Source organism: Panthera leo, chromosome A1 (assembly GCF_018350215.1).
Source record: "Panthera leo isolate Ple1 chromosome A1, P.leo_Ple1_pat1.1, whole genome shotgun sequence".
Lineage (NCBI taxonomy): Eukaryota > Metazoa > Chordata > Mammalia > Carnivora > Felidae > Panthera > Panthera leo.
Window position 1 is genome coordinate 157549762 of NC_056679.1, and position 24613 is coordinate 157574374.

General features: G+C 39.7%; 1 protein-coding gene across 1 annotated transcript in view; it reads right to left on the bottom strand.

Annotated features, from left to right (window-relative positions):
- The window catches only part of ELL2 (elongation factor for RNA polymerase II 2), a 71418-nt gene extending 47306 nt beyond the window's left edge, over window positions 1–24112 (bottom strand). The window contains exons 1-2 of the mRNA XM_042944046.1: window positions 23781–24112; window positions 6587–6634 (exon numbers count right to left, since the gene is read on the bottom strand). Of these exons, the coding sequence (XP_042799980.1) occupies window positions 6587–6634; window positions 23781–23927 (195 nt within the window). The 5' untranslated portion in view covers window positions 23928–24112. The remainder of the gene's footprint in view (window positions 1–6586; window positions 6635–23780) is intronic.
- Window positions 24113–24613: the final 501 nt, after the last annotated feature.

A 24613-nucleotide genomic window follows, 5' to 3' on the forward strand; every position in this document is an offset into this window, starting at 1 on the left:
AAAAATTAACGTTTATTCATTGAGAGGCAGAACATAAGTGGGGGAGGGGCAGAGAGAGAGAGGGAAACACAGAATCTGAAGCAGGTTCCAGTCCCTGGGCTCTCAGCTCAGAGCCCGACTCAGGGCTTGAACCCACAAACTGTGAGATCATGGCCTGAGCTGAAGCCTGATGCTAAACCACTCAGGCGCCCCAAGTGAGTGCTATTAAAGTGACAATTTCTGTAACATAGGTGACTCAACTTCACAAGTTTCAGTTTTTGGTGGGAAACAAAAAGGCAAAGCCATCAGTGGCAGATTTTATTGACAGCCAGATGATGTCAGTTAGGAACAAGAGCTGGCATTTCAAAGTCCTATTTACCTTTGTCTACACAGTATCTACTGTGGTGCCTGGTACACAGTGAGTATTCATAAATACTTATTGAATGCAGACAGTAAGCTTAACTCACTGCTAAGAATGCAATTTATGGTATTTGTGGCTGCTTCAGATTTCAATCATAGTTCCAATTGCTGCTTTCCAAAGTAACTGCAGTTTGGTGAAGGACACAGCAGAATGCCTGCATTCCTGTTTGTCATCATATTTCGGGAGGCTTGTCCTGCTGTAGCCTACATTTGAGTCTGTGTGAGGGTGTGGTAAGCAAGCACTTCGAGATAGTTTCTGCACGTACCACAAACAAAGTCAAAGTCATCTTCCCACCCTCTGCCATCTTGCACTCTTCCAGAGCAGGGGATGGGCCTGGTGCCTGGTGCCTGTAGTGTTAGCCAGCCATCATGTGAGGCATGGATGGTGAATTTAGCTCACTGCTCTCCTTCTTTAGAAACCCTGAAGCTAGTTCTTATCTAGAAGAAAAGGAGGGCAGAGGTGTGGCAGCATAAAATATACAAATTGGTCAATTTACAATAGCTTCAAACTGTGTCTGATTCAATTATTGCGTGAAATAAAATAAGTTTCTACAATGTCAGCCCATATTCCTGGTGAAATGAGATTTTATATAGGTATATGTTTTATGTCATATATTATATGATATGCAAAATTATAATATGTTATATATAATATAATCTTATATATGGAAGTTAAATATTTCTTTCAAATTAAATTATTGTATTAATGTCTTAGTAAATTAACACATGGTTGAAGAGTTATAATTCAATCAAACATTAAAATGCTATCTATTCATGTCAACCACTGTAACATTAAAAAGATTAAAGCACAACTGCCATTACAAAAAGATATAATTTTAACATCCTTCTAGTATTAATTACACTCAGAGCTGAGTGTATAAAGGTAGTTGTTAGTCAGCAACCTTTGAGCAGACTGACTAAACACAACCATTGGCCAAATCAGTGGGCTAGCCAAACCAAAAACAGCAGGGGAAAGCAGTCAGAGTACAGGCGTATCATCTAAGAAGGAATGGCAGTGTTGGGGATTTATTTTTATCTCTGCTGCTGTTTCAAACGGATAGTTATCTCTGCTTCCCAGGTAGCAAGTACGTTAGAGAAGGGTAGTTTGCAGAAAGCATTTGTAGGTGGGTTGAAATTGCCTACTAATTTCAAATACTGTATAATTTAGTTTTTCAGACCTGATCTCCCCAGCCCCGCAAAGAAAAATAAGCAATTGACAAAGTATTTCTGAATGCTTACAAGAAAAATGCAACCCTCTGTTCTTTAGGGTTAATGACTCTACTGCAAGAGTTTTATAGCATTATTCAAGCCTTTAAAGTTAGCAGTTAAATGCTGATTTAATCTTCAGAAGGTCACAGTGCCTTTTGGAAGACATACATTTAAAACTTGTTTGGCTGGCTATTCCTTGTTCATTCCTGGAAACGCATGTGTGACTCACTATTTTACAGGAGACACTACATGGTACTTACAGAAAATATTTTCTATTTTCAGGTCTCCTCTTAAAAATAATTTCTAGGGGCGCCTGGGTGGCTCAGTCAGTTAAGCGTCCAACTTCAGCTAAGGTCATGATCTCACAGTCCATGAGTTCGAGACTCGCATCAAGCTCTGTGACAGCTCAAAGCCTGGAGCCTGCTTTGGATTCTGTGTCTCCCTCTCAATCTGCCCCTCCCGTGCTCATGCTCTGTCTCTCTCTGTCTCAAAAATAAATAAAAACATTAAAAAAACATAATTTCTAAATTATGTATGCTAAACTAGCTTCTATTTTCTAAAGCCTCTGGGACTGCTGATTCTGAAGTAACCAATTTTATTAGAAAATTTTGGAACATTCTCACAACAAATACTGAAGTCTGGAATCCTATTTACTGTGACAAAGTTAACATTATTTCTTACTGCCCTGGGGTAGTCATTCCCTGGACATGAGTCCCTGAGGCTGCAGCCAAGTGCATTCTGCAAGGCCACCAAAGGCCCATGGGATGTGGTCATTATTTGCCATTGAAAACCTTGCCATTTCACTTTTTATCTGAATGATACCACAGATTTACCTTTTTATGTATATGTACATAGATTTTAGTAGGCCCTCAGGAATTTTACATACCTATCACCAGGATGTGATATTTTGCATTTAATGAAATCTTTGTTTAAAATGCTGATTCATACCAATCAGAAATATACACATAAGCCTTATTTCCGACAGTACCATTTATATAGAAGTTCTGAATGGAAGGTTCTGGATAAGTCCTACATTATTAATTCTTTCCTGAGTATTAGTGTATATGTGTTTGTCAGACTCTGAGTTCCCTGAGGGCAGAACCCATGTCTTACACATCCTTGTATCTTTGCACACTAAGCACTTAGCAAAGTACTTGGCACCAGTAAGGACTGAAAGAGTGTGCAGTAAATAAGAAATAAATAGCACAACAAACCTTTTAGCACAACCATTGATTAGAAATGTGTTTAAAATTAGGTTAGCACATAACTGCATCAGTGACAACTGCCATCACTTAAAATCATGAGTTCAGTTGCTCCCAGTGCCTTTCCTCTCAAAGCTGTACAGTATACTGGGGAGAACTTCCCCTGATGGTGTCAAGACATACACCGTAACTATGCTCTGTCTCTGTTGCGTCTTTAGACAAGAAACTTTCAGCAAACATAAAAATACAGAGTGTAGTTTTTAAAATTTCACTGGAACAAACACTTTTGGAAATTTTTCCCCTGCTACATTTGCAGAATCCAGCTAAAATACAAGATAACTGTATTTCTATATTTCTATAAAAATACAAATGATTTGTATTAAAGCTTACCTGACAATCAGGAGATGGCTTTTGGAAACCAGGTACATTACACCAACACAACTCTCTGAACATTATAACTTAAAACACCTTATTACTATAGCCCATGTGAATCTTTCCTGCTACCTTTTCTGTTCAATTAGAATAATCTGTAGAAATTTATAATCCTAATAAACCTTTAGTTATGAGTTTCCTAGGTATCATCAGAACTGTGAGGATAATTGGTTGATCCATACCCTTCAGAATCCACAAGGCATTTTTGGCTGATTTATTCAGCTCCTGATATTTATGAGTTTAGAAATCATACTCAACTGCTCCCATAGATATTTCCTCATCTTTCTGAATCCAGAAAATGCCTTCAATGACCACTCAATTTACTGAGCACCCTCTTCCACTAAGAGAAAGGGGTGAGATGGATTGTGAAGGACACAATTTACATTTTTTTATGATATAAAAGCTGCAGGCCAACTGTGGTGATAAAAATCTAGGTAGTCAATGGTTCTCAGCATTTTCACTCCTTAACAGCATACTGCTATAGTTTGTTTAATGTTCCAGGCTACATTTATTTAGAGGAAAATTCAACCTTAGAGAACATGTTCAGGCACAAAAATAAATATGCTTAAAAGTTAACCTGCCAAGACCTAAATTCTGACCTTCTAAAGACATTACCGAGGCAAGAAAAATCCTATAATTAGTTACTAGGAACAGCAATAGCCACGCCGTGCTTAGCATCAGGGAAACGAATTACTCTTAACACTAAATGTTCACTTTTGAAATGATGTTTTAACAGTACTTCAGTTTTAACAGTACTTCATATGTTTCAAATATGCATACATATGACACTACCATGATAGTTCATGTCTATTTCCAATCACATATGATGTAAAAAGACTATAAATTTCTTAGATTCGCCAAATCCTTTCTAGGAAAACTTTCAAAGTTTCTGAAACACTGTATTAAAATATAACTAAAATTTCTCATTACGAAAAACTATCGTTTGTGGGAAATCTAAATTTAAACCTTCTTAAAGCCTTCTTAAAAGTTCTAAATATTTTCCACATAGGAAAACTGTAAGCATACTTCTTCAGAGCTTTTAAAGCAATCAGCACAGGCAATGTTAAATTATCATGGCTCTCGAGAATAACAGAGGAGCACTGTACATAAGACCCTCACATTTGTGGCTCTGCGTACTCCCTGTAGGCTGTGCCAACCCACTCTCTCCCCTGTAATGACTCTTTGTTTTTACTAAGTCCCAAAAGGCTGGTGAGAGCTCTGCAAAGAGAAGGGGGGGAAGGGTGGATGGAATGCAGCTGCAGGCTCAGAAACAATGCTGAGTCCATATATTTTGTTCCCAGTTAGAATAATAAAAAGGGGGCCATGGGTGGAGGTAGAGGGGTAGAGGAGACAGAAAGCAAAGTAAGCAAGGTAGGACCAAGTATTCCATTGCTCTCAGTCTACACCCTCCTGCACCAACACCCGACCCAATCCAAAAGCCATTCATTTGGATTAAAAAAGCTTATTTGTTAAAATTCAAACACCATTAAGATTTAAACCTATCAGTCATTTACATCTAAGTTATCTTTATCAGTGAACTACACCCAGGCAAGGAATGGAGTAAGGAGAGAGAATGGAGCTAGCAAAGATACACTGTGGAAGCCTGGACACATGAGACAGGAAAGCTTGGGGGAGGCAGGTAGAATTCAGAAAAGGATGTCCAAGTTCTCAAATAAAAACAGCCACTTTTGCAATGGTGCCTGGGGCCTTTTTGGGGGCAACTGGGATGCCAGAAAAAAAAAAAAAAAATTCTTTTGAAGACTGCTAAAAGCTGCATGTGCCTGAATCAAGAGTTTGGAAGGCTGCACATGTTGGTTCCTCATTATTCAGTCTAACTTGATGCCTCCCTTCTAAGAAAATGTTCTTGTCTTGCACTTCCCTGGCCTTCATGTTCTGATTGGGAAAACAAGGAATTAAGGGAAGAGGCTGATCCCAAACAAGGTAACAGCTGCTAGTGAGGGAAAAGCAGCTCAAACATTACTCTCTTCTCCCAGGTCTTGCCCTCTCATCTCAGATAACCTTTTATCTGAAAATCCTTGGATCCCTCCAGGGCTCACAGACTGAGGCTTGCCTCTGGAACACCCTTTCAGATATTAGTGATACCATTAAATTTTGTGAGAAAACTTAAGAAGCCTTAAGTAAACAACCAAAACCAATACCTCAAAAATAGAGTCAGCAGGTGCTAAAAACCACCTATGAAGCTATAAAACAAAATTCAGAAGAATGCTGATAGTAATTAGGATCCTATTCATGAACACTCAGTTACTAGGCAGAGAAAGAAAAACAAGACTTCATTGTAAAGCTATCATGTAGAAGCAAAGCTCTGAAGTCCACACACAAACACCTCCTTGAAGTTAGCATTACTTAGAAGTACTCTTAGTTGGTATTGAATGATATAATTAATCTCTTGACTCTTGAAATGTTTTCAAGTTATAAAGTTTAGAAAGACTGTATTTACATTGAGTTTTTGCATTTTGTGACAAACAAAAATTCACAAATGTAGATCTACAATCTATTTATAAATGTAGGAATACGATCTCTCTCCCTCAGCTTGCACTTTTTTTCCACAGCTCTAAAATCCATTTACAGATATTCCAAATCTCCATACTATAGTCAATATATAGACACAAATTCAGAAACACATATTAATTTAAGGGAATGGATGATTGAGTCTTTATTATTAAACATTAATAGTAATAACTTTAAAATAATACTGATAACACTCCTGTAAAGTTTATCATCCAACATAAACATAAAATTCATAGATATATTTTATTAGGAGTTTATTATGCTTTTAAATGCAACAACAAAAAAAAAGACACAGTACTTTGCTTATTCTGTGTACTGGAAAAACTCAAATTTCTTTGTACATTTTGTTTCTTAGTATGTATAATCCAAGAAATTAAGTCTACAGATAGCAAAAGTTCACTAATAATAGCAATCATGTAATCAGAACTTGCCTGAAATTAATTCCTCTTATGTTCGGTCAATTGTGGTAAAAGAAACAAACAAACAAACAAACAAACAAACAAACAAAACGTTTCTCATAATACTGACTCATGTGTTATACTTTGAAACAAGGTAAAAAAAAAAATCCTATTATTCATGATTTAGGGGGGAAAAAACTACTCTCAATAAGTCTCTGAATTATTTTTTAAATAAATCAAGAAAAGATAATTCAAGTGTATTAAAGGTGTCAGAAATTTACATTTAGTCATGAAGTTCACAAAATATGAGTGATCTTATATTTAGAGGCACAAATGAAAACAAATTTTAAGAGTTTCAATATAATAGTATGTGAGAAGAAGATTAGATTTTCTTGCTACATCAGTAAGAGTACTCACCCCTTGGAGCCCTTGGAACTGAATTGAAGGTCGAAAAGGAATTAAATTCTATTAAAAGAAACATAAGAAAAAAACAGGTCAACCTTGGTTATTGTGTCACAGAACTAAATGTTTAAACTTTAAATCTGTGTATCTGGTCAGTGCTATAGTCTGTGAAAGTATCTTTTCATTATATACTTAGTTTACATATCATCATATTAAAATGCCTTAATGAACAATACCACACACACTGTTGACATTTCTCTGAATCACACAACCACAGGTATATTTTGGCAGTGTAGTCAGGTTTTTTTAAATGACTGACACAATTTGGCAAAAAATGATGGCTACACTAACTCAATGTTACATTAAAAAAACATATCTTGCTTAGTTTCTAAATATGTTTTTAAAAGGGGTAATGAGAGGGAAGAGCTAATTGGAAGAACTTTATAAAACTCTAACAGGATGCTATAAATGTAAAATTGAAGTATTTGATAATGAACTGTGGTTCCCAGGCTCTCACAATTTACCAGAGGTTAGTTTCTACTTGAGGGTCAAACAGATGACCAGTTTTCTCACAAGATTTTCACCAGGAGAATATAATTTCTAGAACAATTTTTTTTATGAGCTTTGTCCTCCTCATAACTTTAATATTTTATCATAGAGTTGTGTATTTAGAAGAAATGCGGTAATTGTGAATATCTGCTGTAGTCTCAGGCACGATTTCCTGTATCCAAAGTCACCAGTATGTTTCTCTACCGGAATGCTTTTCTGCACTCCTGTGAGGCTAGTTTTAATTTCCTCCTTGACTCTTTGCAACCCAGAAGCTGTCTTCAGCTCACCACTGGAATTTGAAATTCTCTATCAATGTCATCAGTTCTTCTTGGTCAAACAAATGCTAACTTCTCTCAATTTTCAAATCGCTCACTTCTCTTTTGGAGATCACAACTTCCTTACACTTAGAGACACCAGTCCTCCTGGTTCTTTTATCATGTCTTTCATTTCAAAAGCAGTACTCTTTGCTTTCCGCTTTCTGGATCCACTCTCCCTCCTGGAGGCTCACCTCACCTGTTTGGCGATGACTTTGAATCTCTATTCCTCAATTCTCTTCTCTCCACAGCCTAGTACTTATCACTGCCCAGGAACATTTTGCATTAGAAACTCTTAATAACAGCAACACTGGCAAACTAACTTCCCTTCCCCAGCCCTCCCTCAACCAAAATGGCACCGGTTTCCTACTTTTCTGGCAAGGGTACTTCTATCTTTTTGGTTCTCTGGGTTCGTAACGTTAAATTTAATTTCTAGTCTCTTTTCCCTCACCCCACCCATATTCTATTAGGCCACTATACACTGCTAGAATTACAGAATTCTGAATCATAGATAATACAGTCAAGGCGTATCCCCCACCAGCCCTGCATCCCATTCATTAATAACTAAATTGGCACCAGAACCCGGGACTCAATCCTATTTTGCCAGGCTCTTTTTCTTCTACTACCTTGTGCTCCACACACATCTGCTATGGGAGATTCAAGAGTATGAGGGCCCATTCCTTCATGCCAGAGTTCACAATTTAGTTGGGGAACATGTGAGAGAATGATTAAATACTAGGTTAAGTACCACTAAAAATTCTCAAAAAAGGAGAAAAGAATATGGGTTAGAAGAAATACTAGAAAAGACAAAGAGCTTATGGAAAAGATGAATCTTAGTAGCAATTTTGAAAAAAACAAATTCAAGGAAAGGGAGTGTCCTCAACAAAAAAGCAAGGACACAGGAATGGATATTGTGTGAGCAAAGGGCAGGTCTCTGTGTGTATACAGAGTTCTTTCACACTTGAAATACAATACAAAGGATGAGAATTGGACCTGCCTAATCTTTCCTTGACCTCAAAATTTGTCTTCAGTTTTAGCTTCTATACACTACAGAATAAATAGGACAGTAATTTAAATTTCAGATCTCAGGATTTCAAAAGGTTTATCACCCTGTGAAATAACCCTGCCCTAATCTCCTCTATTACTCCCTCAGGGATGGTCTTTAAGTCTTGCCTTTGACAAGATAAACAATTGGAGGGGCTTCTAATTTTTGGAATAACAAAGTGAGTTGCTGAAAGAAGTGTTTCAGGGAAAGCAGCTCTTTCCGTCATGTGTAAGAAAGAGGGAGAGAGATGGATTGAGGCTAGGGAAAAAGATTAGACATCAGTTCCAGGGGATGCTTTATTTAGAAATACTCTGGTGATAAAGGCCTAAATTAGTATGACTTCATCCACAGCAAACGAGATGGTGGAATGAGCAGACTTTCCCAAGGAAGAATGATAAAATGTGCTGAAAGCTTGAATATCAGGCACCAAAGGAAAATGAAGCAAAAGTGGCTTCAGGGCTCTGAATAATCATCTCTGGCCAGTCAGCCCCAAATTGCCTCATATTAGGCTCTTAGTCTCTGCTTTGAAAACCCCTGGACTGTTTCAGGTCCCTACCACTGAACACCTAGATAAAGGCCTTCAATTCCTTCCAAATGCTGCCCATCATTCAAAGAACTAGCAGAAGCTCTCTGGGATACCATCTCAGCATAGCACACAGACTGCAGTGGGTTCCTTCTCAGTGGGCTCTATCAAAGCAAAGCAAACTCCTCCACTTGGAAAACAGCCTTTCCATCTACAGGACCAACCAGTTTCATCTTCCACTTCCTCTCAACTGTGCCTCAGCCACTTTTCTCTTTCTTTTTCTAAGATTTTATTTTTAAGTAATCTCTACACCCAACATGGGGCTCAAACTTACAACCAGGAGAGCAAGAGTCACATGCTCCACTGGGCACGCCAGCCAGGCACCTCTTCCCCTCTATTACCTCCTTCCTTTCCTTCCAGATGGCATGCCTTCCCAAACACTGTTTTGTCAATCCATAGTAATAACGTATTTAACATTCAAGTTTCAGCTAGGCCTTCCTTTGGATAAATCAGGAATCAAAGACTCAAATGTATTTAAGGACCCAAGGCAGATAAATGTGGAAGAGACAATGTCATGCAACAAGGAGTGGCAAGTACCGGGAGAATAAATGCCCATCTCAGAAAGGATTCAAATTTTAAAATGTTAAACCTTTCCCATTCAAACCAAACACTGATGCCACCATTTTGCTAACTCTGAAATATGCCCACTTTGAGCTAACTCTCATAAGCTGTTGTTTTTCCAGATGCCTGTGCCTAGTAGGGTTCCAAAACATTGGGGGGTGTATTATTTTCATAGGCTGCTTTACTCCTGGTTGTTATGATACAGAGGAGTCTAACACATATTTAACTTATATGTATTTACATTATGCTCAGCTAAAAAAAAAAAAAATCTATTGTAAAATCATTTTGGCCATGTTCCTTTTATACTACTTTATAGCAGTATACTACTATACAGATATATTTTACAGGTTACTATTCATGATTATATAGACAATACAATCACACTTTACATCCATTTGGGAACTTTCAAGAGTAATTTTGACTTTAACCAGTTTTTGTTTCAGGACTTGAATTTAGAACCTAACCTCCTGACATACTTATAGTTGTATCTGTATTGTATGATTCCTCAACAGAAATGATAACTTTCGTTTAGTTTTGTAATGTGTTGGGCAATTTTTATAACCATTGTCTCAAGTGAGCCTCCTAAAATCAGCCCTGGGTGGTAAGAAAATATCTTTGTTACCCATTTCAGAGGGAGATAAATGAGTCTCTAACAGGTAAAGGGCATTACCCATGGACACCAACCTAGTGATTAGCAAAGCTGGACTTCAAAGCCAGTCCTCTGAATCCTAAATACAGAACACTTTCCTTTCCTTCTCTTGTCTCTGTTAACAGGTTACCTTCCAGTGCCGAACATCTAAAAATTCTTAAATGCTCATTCAGTTCTGGCATTTTGTTTCCAAGGAAAATGAATTTCATAAAATCATTAAAATTTCCAAACTTCAGTTTTTTTTTTTTTTTTTAATGTTTATTTATTTTTGAGAGAGAGACAGAGCATGAGCAGGGGGAGGGGCAGAGAGAGAGGGAGACACAGAATCCGAAACAGGCTCTGAGCTGTCAGCACAGAGCCCAACCATGGGGCTCGAACTCACAAACTGCGAGATCATGACCTGAGCCGAAGTCGGACGCTCAACTGACTGAGCCACTCAGGCACCCCCAAACTTCAGTTTCTGAATAAAAACTAACCAATAATATTTTTTTTGCCATAAGGAACATGTATAATAAAGGAACATATATAAATATGTGTTATCATTTTTCATTTAAAAAGTAATAAAACCCTCATCTATGGGATAGTTATGGGTGCTTACCCAAACAGGACAAACTAAGGTCACTGTTACTGAAAAATTCATTTAAGATTATCCAACAACCCAGAGGAGAAAAATACATAAAAGAAAGGCCAATGCATTATTGATTTTAATCCTGATTTTAGACAAGAAGATGCTACTAAGTTACCAGATGTTACTAGCTCTTGAATGCTTTGAAAATGCAACAAGAGGAGATAGTTAGAACTTTATACCACTTATTATGTATGCATCTGACCACTTGTGTTAATGGGATAGCTACCAGGAATAAATTCTAAAATTCAATACCATTATAAGTAAAAGTCTCATGCATGTTAGTTTTTCTAAGTGTTCTTTAGCCTAAGTTTAACTGCACAAACATGACCTCAATTCTGTTTTAAAAGATAAAGCAATTACAGGTGATAAGGCATGTTTTAAAATAAATGTTTAACTTACTAAGTACATTCCCATTACAAATGAGTTTCAATAAGGGCTTCAACTTTTGATTTTTAGCTTTTATTAGATATATACACCAAGTAGCTCATTTGAAAATCAAGTAACTCTAGAGTTTAATTGAATAGTGGTTGAGCTATAAGTAAGAAAGTGATCTGGTATCTTCACTCAGTCAAGAAACAACATAGACTGAAACTGGCTAGGGAAACTCCTTTAGACAAATGGTTCAACAATCTCATAAAGGTGGTGTTTTGTAGTCAAAAGGTTTTGTTAAACTCGTAGTTGTTTCACTGTTTTTACAGCCCCTTGAATTAATCTTCTGTACTTCATAGGAAATGTAGGACGTTCTTAAGCATAGACTAGAGTGTAGGCAACACTAAAATGCTCAGAAGTTTGGTTATACTCTTGACATCTGCCCATTACAAGCCAATTCTAGTGAAACAAAAACTTCTCTATGACCAAAGAAATCTATGCCCATTTATATCCAGAAACTATTCCTCACAATATATCAGGACTATAACAGTAATATGTAATTTCCTAAGTAATTTTATTAAGGAACCTTAATTTGCTGCATAATATTCATTTCTGACATGATACTTAGAGGGTGGGAGAGAAGGAATAAAGCTAAGGTTTTTTGGATTGCATAAAACAAAGTTTTTTATCCTATAAAAGTTGTTATAACTATCTCTTCATTTTTTATATATTGCTTATTGACATAGACAAACTAAATCTATGGCTACTTTTACTCTATCAACCACTGTTGGTTTTGTGAATATGCAAACATAACAAATAGCATTCTGGGCCTAGAAAAGAGTGATGATTTCTCTAAGAAACACATTATAGAGACCTAACTCTATTCCCCTGGGTTAGATGTCTACTTGAAACATCTCCAGCTTTCGTTCTGAACCCATTGTGGGTCTCTGACTTAACTGAAAGTTAACTTCAACTTTTTAGCAATCAACAGACATTTATTAAATACTTGGTATTTATCTGAGTGCCTAAGCTGCATTACAAGTCATGATAAAGATAGTGCAAAAAGATTCAAAAGTCAAATGTAATTTCGGAACTTTGCCCAAACCAGAAAACTTTCTAGAAATGGTGTCAAGTGATTATTTTAAGTGGAATTGCTTATAGCTACTTAGTTACTGTTTATTGAGTGCTTAAAATGTGTCAGTCACTATAATCATTTTTACTATCATCATCAGGAATTCTAAGAATACTTTTGTGGGGTAGATACTATTATTTCCAATTCTCAGTTAAGTCCTATGAATTACCAAAGGTTACATAGCTAGTGAGTGGCCTGGGACTCAAATACTGGCCAGTCTCAATTTAAGAAATGTGCTCTTACCTACCACTTTATACAGTAGCCTCTCTTGCCACTTCTTGATAACAATGGTTACATAAAATGTGAAACATCTAAAAGTTAGAGAATTAAGAATTGATAATAACTGATAAGCACTGATAGATTTTTAGTTTTGTACTACAGCTTAAGGAAAATACCAAGTACTTGAATTTGGTGTCACTTATACAAGTAAATAAGAAAATGTATTTGTGATTTTTCCTGGGATACAATTTATATAAAAGATAATTTTTCTTTCCTAAAAGAGGTACTACACCATTTTAAGAACTTTTTTTTTTTTTTCATTTAGAAAGTCATTTTATTCTGGTCTTTAAAACATCACCTTACAGAGAAACCAAAGACTCTAATAATTATATTTTAACCACTGTAATTAAAAAAATATATATATATCTACGTGGGGACAGAAGAAAGAAAACTGGAGCTAAAGCAGGAACCAGTGCAGGAAATCAAACACTTGACCCTGAAGAAATCCAATATAGTTAGCACTTGTCAAAAGCTGGTAATGTTTAGAAAGATACCATGAATGTAAAATTTACTGATAATCCAAAGCTACCTTAAATAAACATTATCTCCTTCTTTGCCCCCAATATTTTATTAGATGCCAAAAAAGAGTCACCAGGCTTCACAAAATCTAGTATTTTGCTTGGTGAGTCAATCCAACCTGACACATATGAGAAACTTCTCTGCAGATCTGGAAGAACAAGATTAAAGTGCATGTGCAATAAAGAATAATTTATTTCTGGTCATTATAGCATTGAAAAGAATGAAATATAAAAGGATTGTCAAAACAGTAATGAGAAGAGGTCAAAACCTAAACTAGTGAACACAATCCTTGTCTTTAAAGACAGCTTCTGGAAAACTGTAGTTATCTGGTGCCGGCCAAATTAAAAATATATATCTTATATTTTACTATTTCAAACAGTTATTAAAGAAACATAGAAGGCAAATCTAAACTGAAGAACCAGTTAAAAAGTTAGTTACTGTAACCAGCCTTTAAAACACCAATACTTGAAGCATAATATCCCATTATCTTTTTCCAAGAAAGTCTGATGTAGGCTTTGTGATTATATAAAAAGCTTACGTGTCAAATCTGACTATAAATGCAACTGAAGATTTCTTCCTTGGGATCATGATCTCTAGAACATTAAGTCTAAGCAGAAGCAATAAAATAAACTTGGGAGGGAAGACTGAGATTATTTTTAAAGTACTAGAAATTTATAAACCATCCAAAACATCCAAATAAAACATCCAAAACAAAGGGAGCCCTAAGAAGGCTTGAAACCAGGAAACTACATTTTCATATTTAATGTTTTTTTGTTTTTGTTTTGTTTTTTTTTTTGAGAGGATGAGTAAGTGGGAGAGGGCTGGGAGAGAGAGAGAGAGAGGGAGAGGGAGAGGAAGAGAGGAAATATTTTCAGAAAGCTCCACTCCACCCCCAGCACAGAGCCTGGATCTCACAACTATGAGATCATGACCTGGGACAAAATCAAGAGAATCAAGAGTTGGACGCTTAACCAAGCCACCCAGGTGCACGCATGCTTAATGTTCTAAAAAGATCACTCTGGCTGCTGTGTGTAAGATGGACTGTGGGGGTAAGAATGGATACTTGGGGGCTGATTGGAAGTCCATGGTGTTGGTCCTAAGAGAGCACAGTGGCTGAGACTAGAGTAGTGGTGAAGGATGGGGTTAAATTTTGAAAGTTTGGAGATTTATAGGACTTGTTGATGAATCAAATAAGCCCAGAAATGAGAAATCAAGGATTATTAGTTGATTACTAGGCAACTGGTGACAGGTGCTGCCACTTACTGACATGGGGAACACTTCTGAAGATGTAGGTTTGAGGAGTGAAAGCAAAAACTGTGTTTGGATTTGTTAAATTTGAGATGTCTCTTAAACTTTGATAAGGAGATGAGGTGTTGGAAGTAAGTGCCTGGAGTTGGAGGAAGGTCAGAGCTGGAGATAAATATTTGGAAGTCATTAACATATGGATGACATTTAAATCTATAGGACTAGATGAGGTCACCTATAGAGAATGAATAGATAAAGAGGAGGAAGCTGGGATCTCCAACATTCAAAGACCAGTCAAACAGGGGATGGCCAGCTGAGACTAAGAATGGGCAGGGCGGTAAATCAGTTTCATAACAGGAAGGAGTGGTTAACAGGATGGAATGCTGCTGAGGTCAGGTAAGGGAAGAACAGAGAGATGTCCACTGATCTGAGCAACAAGGGACCTAGTCAGGTGTAATCTTACAGGTGTGGTGGAGACAACCCAAAGTGATGGGAGGTAAAGGAGCAGACACTGCTTTTCAGATACATCCTTAAACATCATCCTTCTCTCTTTAGGTGTCCCCTTGAACACAGACTTTATTGCAGTTATTTTTTCACATGTCTGTCTGTTTCTACTAAAGCACAAGCACTTTCTTGAAGGCAAGGACCATCAAGGACTTAATTGGCTTTATATCCTCACTGTGTAGTTGTGTGCCTGGCACGACTTAAAATTTAAAGTGTTTGCTAAATGAATAAAAAAAATTTGGTAATTATAATTCTGACTCCTATCTCTTAATCTTTTATTAAAAAAAACTTAAGACACTCAACTAAGTTTCTACTATATGGATGTATTTTCTGTTTCTCTGAGACATCATGGTTTCTGATAATGGAAACCAAAAAACAATGATACTAAGTACAAGTTATTTTAAAATAGGCTAACACTTGGGGGTGCCTGGGTGGCTCAGTGGGTTGAGCTTCCGACTTTGGCTCAAGTCATGATCTCATGGTTTGTGAGTTCGAGCCCCAAGTCCGGCTCTGTGCTGACAGCTCAGAGCCTGGAGCCTTCTTTGGATTCTGTGTCTCCCTCTCTCTCTGCCCATCCCCTGCTTGTACTCTGTATCTCTCTCTCTCAAAAACAAAAATAAACATTAAAAAAGTTTTTTTAAATATGCTTAACACTTAACTTTCCAGATAAGCCTATCTAGATCCTGAAGTATCTCAGTGAATCTTATCAAAAGTTTAAGCCTGGCTTCACCTTTGAATAAGCTCACTGTTGAGGGGAAAAGTCCTCTAGACAAGATTACCTCCATGAACCATGAACTAAGCACCCATACCTAATCCATTACAATGTATAGGTATAAGGAAAGCTTTATGTAGTAAGGATTATTTTTTGTTTTGTTTTTCCACAATGACAACAACAACAAAAAAGAAGAGCATCAAAGCACCAAAACGGAAATGGAGACAATCTGAAAGAAGTGAAGACACTGACTCAAGGCCTTCAGAATCATTTCAAAATGATGATTGAAAAGTAAATCCAGGTACTTTATACACAGTTTCTTAATGTTTCAATAATCACTAAGGACAGAAACCAGAGAAGGTCTGATCTTCAGGTTATAATCAAATTCTATTTTCATATTATCTGTGCTTGATGATTGTCTAAGTGCAATTAATAGAGAAGGTTATTAAATAAAGGAAATGCAAACAAAATATAAATACAAAATTATAAACAAAAAAATCCCTTCTCAAAACCAAAATTTCTTCCAATTAATACTTTCACTTTCCTCCCGAATATCACCAATCCCATTGTCATCCAAATTTCCATCCAAATGTCAGAGTTTATAGGAGACATACAAACAATATGGCATTGTTCTAGTCTAGCCTCAAACCCCCAAATATACTTCTCAAATATAAAACACCTAATCAAATCTAAGTCTCTTGGTCAACAAACAAGAGACTGAATGAATGTTCACTAAAATGGTACTCATCATATTTATGGCCCCTGTGCCCAACCCACTGTCCCAACTGCTTCTGATTTCTCCTTTTTCTACTAAGAATACCGCTGGTGATGATGGCTAGAAATCTCAATTCAATCCTATTTCTTTAAAATATGTTAAAAGTCTATAGATTCAATTCATCTCTAATGTCTCCCACAAGCATCCTACTTTAGACTCCAATCATCTCTCACCTGGACCACATAATTCCTCCTAATTTGTCTATTTCCTTCCTGATTCATTTTATATTCATCATGTAACACTGAGGACAGAATAATCCTAAAACGCACCTTCAAAACACTTTAGATTTCTACTCAGTGTCTCGTTAGTGTTGACAGAATAAAATTTAACCTGCTCCAATCTCCCTTTCCTCTCTTAAATCCAACTATATTTTTCTCCTATATTAACTTCGGGTTAAGTGGAACACAGTATTCCTTGGGACTCTCACACCCTACCCTAGCTTTTCTACTGCTGTCCTTTCTTTGCCTGTGTCATTCCCTCTGCTGGAGATATGGTCCCTCATCTAGTCCCTGCCTTGCTAAAATCCTTTAAGACCTGAGGATGTTTTTTAGACCAATAATATGTAAGATCATCAATAAGAAAAACTTAGGCCATTTGTCTAACAATCTGGTTACTATATAACTGGTAGTCAAATGCTCTGACTGTAGAGTTCAATTCAAGGTGCTTAATAGGACTCATGAATCTTTAAGGAGCATATAGCCTAATTAATAAGATTCTCTCTTTTTATGTCCTATATTAAACTGCCAGCCATGGAAATGCTAGTTTGGCCTTTGCTGGCAAAGTATTGTGGAGGCTCTTAAACCAGTTTTTCCTACAGGTTTCACATGGCTCTCAAGGGCCGTAATGCCATGACAGAAATTATAGATGGGTAGATAAATTTGAAGGAAGGGAGGGAGCAAAAGAAAAGAAAGAGCAATTCTCCTTGGTAAATTTGACCTGAGTTATATCTTTTTTTTTTTTTTTTTCAGCTTCAACTTGGCTGTGGAGATAAGCCATTAATTTACTGTATTGTACTCCAGACCTGCTTTTCTACATTTTTGCATTAAGTCATGGAAAATGTAGTATGGATCTGAGGTAAGCAAGAGAGTCAAATGTGGGGTTATATACACACTGTTTTCTTTATTCTAAAACTTAGTTGATTTTAAATGCAGAAATGCCCATATCATCACATTTTAGGAACATCTTCTCAAATACTCTAAATACATTTGGCCCAAGTGGGCAAATACATTGACTGGACACCAGTGCCAGGCTCCTGAGCCACTCTGTGGTCACTGCAAATTGTTAAAAATGACCTAGCATTGGTTAGGCTGAAATTCTAATTTTCCTGATTTAATCACAAATTACCTAGTAAGCATTATGAGCATAGCTTTCATAGTTTTTTTAGAAGTGCAAATGGAACAAATGGAAAGGCTGGATCTGGTGATTGTCTTCCATAAGCTTTCCTGTAAATCATTCCAAGAATTCTACACCCCTTTCCTTTTAAACTCTTTTCTTGAACATGTTCCAATCCTTCACATATGTTCTTTCTTTCTCCTCCCAATTCTGGTGCCAAAGTTCCCTGTCTATCATTTTAGGCAATCTGGCTACTGCTTTCCACAGGGAAGAGCACCCTTCTTTGCACTGAGTACCTGATCATTTGAATAAATGTTTTAAACACCGGAACATGAGGTACAAATTTGACTTTACTGGATAAAAAGCACTTTAAAATCAAGTTTATCCTGAAGATGGGTCTAAGTTAAAAGTAAGATTAACTTTTTTTTTTAAATCTTTTTTTTCTTTTTAATGTTTTTTTGAGAGAGAGAGAGAGAGAGAGCGCGCGCGCGCGTGGGGGTGGGGTGGGGGGTGGGGGGGAAGTACAGAGAGAGAGGGAGACACAGAATCTAAATCAGGCTCCAGTCTCTGAGCTATCAGCACAGAGCGAGATGCTGGCTCAAACTCACGAACTGTGAGATCCTGACCTGAGCAGAAGTTGGAAGCTTAGCCAACTGAGCCACCCAGCCCTTAACTTTTTTTTTTTTTTTTTTTGAGAGACAAGAGTGTGAGTAGGGGAGGGGCAAGGAGAGAGGCAGACACAGAATGTAAAGCAGGCTCCAAGCTGTGAGCTGTCAGAGCCCAATGAGGGACTGGAAACTCAGAAACTGTGAGATCATGACTTGAACTGAAGTCGGACGCTTAATTTACTGAGCCACCCAGGTGCCCAGATTAACGTCTTAAAATAAAATCTGGCTACACATAAAAGTGCAAGAAGAGGTATCTGATAATGCAAACCTCTTTGTTTTAGTTAATAAACATGTCCAATGGCAGTGGCAGTTTGTGCTGGCAGTTCTGGATGCTTGAGCAGTGCTTTAAGAACAGCGTCTTCTATATTTATAAGGAAGATTACTGAATACATACACACATACTCAAAACTGTTTGAGGACAGGAAGAAAAATGAATAAGGAAGAAGGTATAAGTTTTTTCTGTGCCTTAAATCACAATGAATCAAATGCTAAAAATTTCACCTGGTAGAAAGATAGGCTAGGAGAGAAAATCACCTACCTCATGACCTATAGAATTAGTGATTTTAAAAGATCAAGTAATGCTTGATCTAAAGGGAGCAATTGTGAAGGACAGTAACTTTGGAGATTTGAATTAGACTTTATGCTTTGACTGGCAATAATAATATCTGGTAATACTGAGAGAGACTGAGTTCCTCATGCAAAATTAAATGTAAGTGTATTTGTACACATTTTCAAAGCACTATCATTTTCCTAGAAGACACTTACCAAAGAAGGAAAATTCTTTTAAAGCCAATAATTAGAGTTGACAAGAGACTGTGTTAACAGAATCCTCCTCAAACACTTCTGCTTTCTTATCTTTAAGCACAAAGCATGAAGAACGCTTGCCCCCAAAAACATCTATGCAAGACTTTTTATGTAATAGTTAGGTAAACATGATGATATTATTTGAGCCACCATCTTTGAAATTTTGAATAAACATTTTTAAAAAATAAACTGACAGGCTCAGCAATGACAGAATCTGATAAGAATATTTTGATAAGATTTTTGTTACTATAAATGTCAGCATATGACAGCTACACATTACTGAATTAGCTAAAATATATTTAAAGTTTGGGATTTTAATTCTAAATGCAGTTTTAGGATACATTTTGGAGAAATATGTAATTACAATAATATATGTCCACTTAAAATATGTAGTGCTTACACAAACCATGTAATCAGAAACATCAATTTAGAATGATTATAAAGTGGTAATATGTGACTTTATTTAGTAACTTTCCTCTCACTTAAAACAATCTACAGTTAAAAAAAAGTACCTTTGCAATATATCCTAGATATCTGTATTAGTATGCCTAAATTTTCTTTCTTTTTAACATTTTTAAATAAACAATCATTTTGAAACTGTTTCACACTTAGTGGAAAACAACTTCTAGGAGGTATTTACTCCAACTAAAACTCCCATTGCTAGATTCAGTGTCTCTCTCCCCGACTCCAGTCCCTGTTTTGAAAGATTCTCAAGTTAGCATTTTTCATTTCTCTAAAAATAGATAACTTGAATAATGATAGTCAATTACATTTGATTGTCTTTTGAAACAGTGAGGAATTGTTCCCAATCGAAGATTGTTTCCATGCACCCTAACAATTTCGTATACTTATTCAATTCAATTATATCTAAAGAACTTCTGTATTCTGCTTAAATCATAGTTTACTAAAATCCATGAATTTACTTCCCTGAAGTCTTAGGTCAAGTGGTTTAATTTATAAGAGTAAATCTAGTGTGCAAAATAATTTGGATAAAAATAACTTTCTGATGCTTAATTTAGGAAATTGTTGAAATTTCTGGCTCTTGGAAAGTCATTAGAAGAGGAGGACTAATAGTCATAACCTTGCACAGGCCAAAGCCACTTGGAGGCCACTTGTCAAGCACTGAGCATCCTCCTATCTGAGCACAAAAATGGTGGGCACAGTTTTATATGAAAATGAAAGCAATTTTCCCCCCAGAAGGAATTGGCTTGATCACCAGAAACAACTTCCCACTTAGCCAACAAGTGTCAACATATTTCGAAACAGCTGCTACAATTTCGAGTCAGGAGCTCCACTTCTGATATGGATATAAGGTATAAAGACCAAGTAATTTATCCTCCTACTGTTAGATAAAAGTCCAGCCAGATCCCTACTGCCAGCAACTCCCTGATGGGGGAGCCCTGGTCTGGCCTAGCGTGGAGGAAGGTCATGAGAACACATTTGTAGGAGACCTGGCTGAACACACCAGAGGATCCTGCAGTAAGTACCAACAGTGTAGTCACCTGAAGGGTCCCTCATTTCTTTATCTTCAGTCTCTTCCCACTTTTCAACCACCTGGGATTAACATTCTTACCCCGATTCCTGCTTTTCCAAGCCCCTTACAAAGTATTTGTAGCTGAAATGACAGTGAGGCCTCGGACAGAAGCTGGTTAAGTCAGAAACAAGGCAGTGTCCAATTGCAAAGGCCAAGTCAGTTTATTTCTTCCCCCTCTCCTTGCATGCCACTGCTTCCACCACCAGCCCTTCAGGAGAAAAGGATTACCAGGACTAACTCAATCTGCCTGGCTCTAACCTCAGAAAGGTGGAAGGACTTGAAAAAGTGTTCTCCGTCTCCCTTCTCTGCTCCTGTACATATTGATCAGACCCATTAATCTGCATGCACAGAGATGGAAAAAAGAGAGCAATAGTAAATGGCAATTGAAGTAGTTAGCAGCAGAAAAAGTAACTGACTTCCATACCTTTGGCTATAAAAAGTAAAAAGAAAAAAAAAAAATCAAGAACTAAGTGGTGGGTCCCGAGAGAATTTTTGATTTCCTGTTTCTTGGAAGACACTGGTATATAAATGTGAGGGTTTCTGGAGTCAAAGGACTCCAACCTTAATCCCATGCATGTAAACACTAAGGTGTACGAGGCAGAAATGAAGGTAGAAAAAACACTCCCTTCCTGGGCCCCAGCAGTCATGCAGATCATTGAACACTGGAAGCCTCTGGCACCTCACATTGCTGAGCACCATCCCTTCCTGGTGTCGCTCTCCTCATCCACCTCTTCCCTACCAAGTGTACAGAGTCTGTCAATCTTGCTGTAATCAAATGTACAATTTCCCTATTGTTCCCCCAAGGTGGATGGTGGCCTACTGTCCTCATAGATGAATCTCCCTACCCTCTATGTGTCAGTCTTTTTTTTGACTGGAAGTTGGCCTTCTCCTGCTGGCTTCTTCCTCTTCAGCCTATGTGTTTTTCTCTTTACACCCCTGACCTACCTTCTTCCCAGTGCCGTTCCTTCCCACGCCCTCCCTTTGGAACTGGCAAGCTTATCTCTCCATCTTGCAGGGCTGAGTTTCTCTCCATTGTCTGCCTCGGTCCCTCTGCTCGCCTATCTGGCTTCCCCCCACATGGGCCTCCCACTCCATGCTAGTTGCTGGTCTTTCCTTACAGGTATACCAGTCTGGAAGCAGTTATTGACATATGAAGTTTTGTATTTCTTATATCTCCTTGCATTCCTATTACTGGCTGCAACTATCTTCCCAGCCACAAATGAGACTCTTTTTCCCTAGGATTTCACAGTGTGTAGAAAGGTTTCCCCCCCCCCCCCCGCCACCCCCTACATGCACCCTTCCCTCCCCTCCTCAGTCTGAGTGTTTTTCACCATACACTTCTCTGGTGGATAACACATGGGCCCTGAAGTGTACATCCATGTAACCACTCAGTTCTGTCAGTGCCTTCCTGAGCAAGCTCACCTCTGTGAGTCTCTACTGTTCACACCTATACTACCAAGAGTTCATGTACTTCCCAAGCTGTTCACAACTGTGTGCTTCCCCCTGCATGCACCCATGTGTAGGGGGCTTCTCTGAAGATGAGTGTCCCCTTGGCCAGCTTCACAAGCTCCCACTGAACCACAGGGTTCACACCTCCCTTGCAGTTCTGCTTCCAAAAGCTCTGCTTTCCAAATTCCTTCTGTGTATTCCTTCTATGTATTTAGTGGGAGCTCAACAGATGTTAATTCTGTTCTCCACTTTTATCTGAACAACTATATGCGTCCGGGTATCCCTCTGGCCCTCTGTGCCTGTTTCAGTTAACTGAAGCAGGTTTCCTTGGTATGGAGTGGGCTATTTGTCAGTATGCCCTGTGGGTTCCATTTCCCTCCGATTGTCCCTCCCCTCAGACTAAATGTTATCCATCTCTCATATCGTATATCCTTCCTTTTATACATCCACACACAGTACTGCATGCCCATAAACGGCTTCCCTATGCACCCTGGGTTGTGGCACGTCTTTTCCGTGTCTCTCTCCCACTTTTCCCCCTCCGCCCTAACAAGAAAACGCGTTTCTGGTTTGTACTCCCCAATTGCGGTGTGTGTGCGGCTACGTGGACCTTAGCTGTACTCGAGTTCCGTGTGTAAACGGGTATCTCTACCCAACGCGGTGTGGGGAGCGAGACAGGGGTCTCTGCCCAGGGTACAAGGTACCTTTCCCCCACCCTCACCCTCGATCCACGTTCCTATCGCCGGGAGTCAACCCGACACCAGCGTGTCTTTTGGGTACGAAGAGCCTCCGCGAACCTTTGTCTTGTTCCTGGGTGAGCGCTGTGTGTGTGTGGCTCCCTCGTACACGGCGTTGGTCCCTCTTTGGGAAGGCGAAGCGCCCGTGTCCCCGAGTTCCTGGGAGTGCAAGGTGTGACTTCCCTTTACCCCCCGTAGGCGGGGTGTCGTGTCCCGTCCTTTGGGACTACGTGGTGTGCCCCCTCCCTCAGGGTGTGTTTGTGTCCTCAAGTCCTTGCGAGTACAAGGTGTGTCCCATCTCCATATGCGGAGCTGCTGTGTCCGAGTCTCTGCGGATCCGCGGTGTTTTTGTGTTAACACCCAAACGCGGACGGCTTATGCCCTCCGTACTTCGGGGTTCGTTACTGGTACGCCGCACCCGCTCCCCCTCCCCCGCCACAGACAGCGCAGTCATCTCCCTTGTCTCTCTGGTGCTTCCCTTCCTCAATGGGACAGAAAACGCCAGGAAACCCGCGGGCGCCGTCGGAAAGTCCCGCAGCAGCCGCGCAGCCGAGCCGAGGCTGCGGCTGCCTCGGCCCTGCCGCCAGGGGCCGCCCGCCTGCCCGTCTCCCAACGCTCCGGCTCTCGGCCGACCCGGGACGGCGGCGTCAGCGACCCTACCCGGCCCTGCCCAGCCTGCCGCCGCGGACGCTGACGGCAGCTGAGGCGAGCCACTGCTCCGCGGCCCCGCGCCGGTTGCTCGGAGCCCAGGGTGGCGCCACCGGGAGGCGACGGGCGCCCTCTCGCTTCCTCAGCCCTGCCGGTTGGCCGGCCGACCCGCTCACCTTGTGGCTCTGGTAGGTCTCGAGCGCCCGGATCGCCGTCTCGGTGAGCTTCACATGCAGTACGGTGATGTTGTCTTGTCCCAGCCGTCCGCACGACAGCCCATAACGCTGCTCCTCCCGCAGGCCCGCCGCCCCCCCTGCCGCCATCTTAAACTCCCAGGGGTGCGGACGCCGACGCCGCTCGGGCTCTAGCCTCCACTGCGGCCGCGGCTGCTAGGGCTTCTGCAGCCGCCGCCACAGCTACGGCCATCCCGCTGCTGACGTACTGTCATATACTGCGCGCAGCCAGACCTCCGGCTGCCACCGCCGCCACCCGCCCCACCCTCCGGCCCGCGCCCCGCCCCGGGCTCGTCTCATTGGCCTTGTTTCCTCACAGAACCTCCTTCATTGGCCGTCCTCCACTCTCACGGGGGCGGGGCCCAAAGTCGCTGGAGTTTTGCTCCCGGGACGGGACGTCCGAGGTGAGCGGCTGACGTCAAGGTGACGCGCCAATTTAATCACATGTGACGTCACATTTGGACCTCTTGGCTCGCTGGCCGCGATTGGTCAGGCTGCCTTCGGGGATCCCTTGTTAATTGGGTATTCACTTTGCCTGGCCTGGTAACCTAGAGTCGGAGCCCCGCCCCTTAGGAGGTGGTAGTGGAGAGTCGGGGGAGTAGGGGAATCTCTTCCTCCCCGAGTGGTCCTTGAAGAGGAAGGCCCCCACCCCAAATGTGTGGCCAAGTAAGGACTTCGTCCCCCGACGGTTGCGGAAACTTGTGGAGCTGGGTGTGTGCCTGTGAGGGCGAACAAAGTAGGCGGGGTCACTGGAAAGCATCTTCTCAAAACTCAGT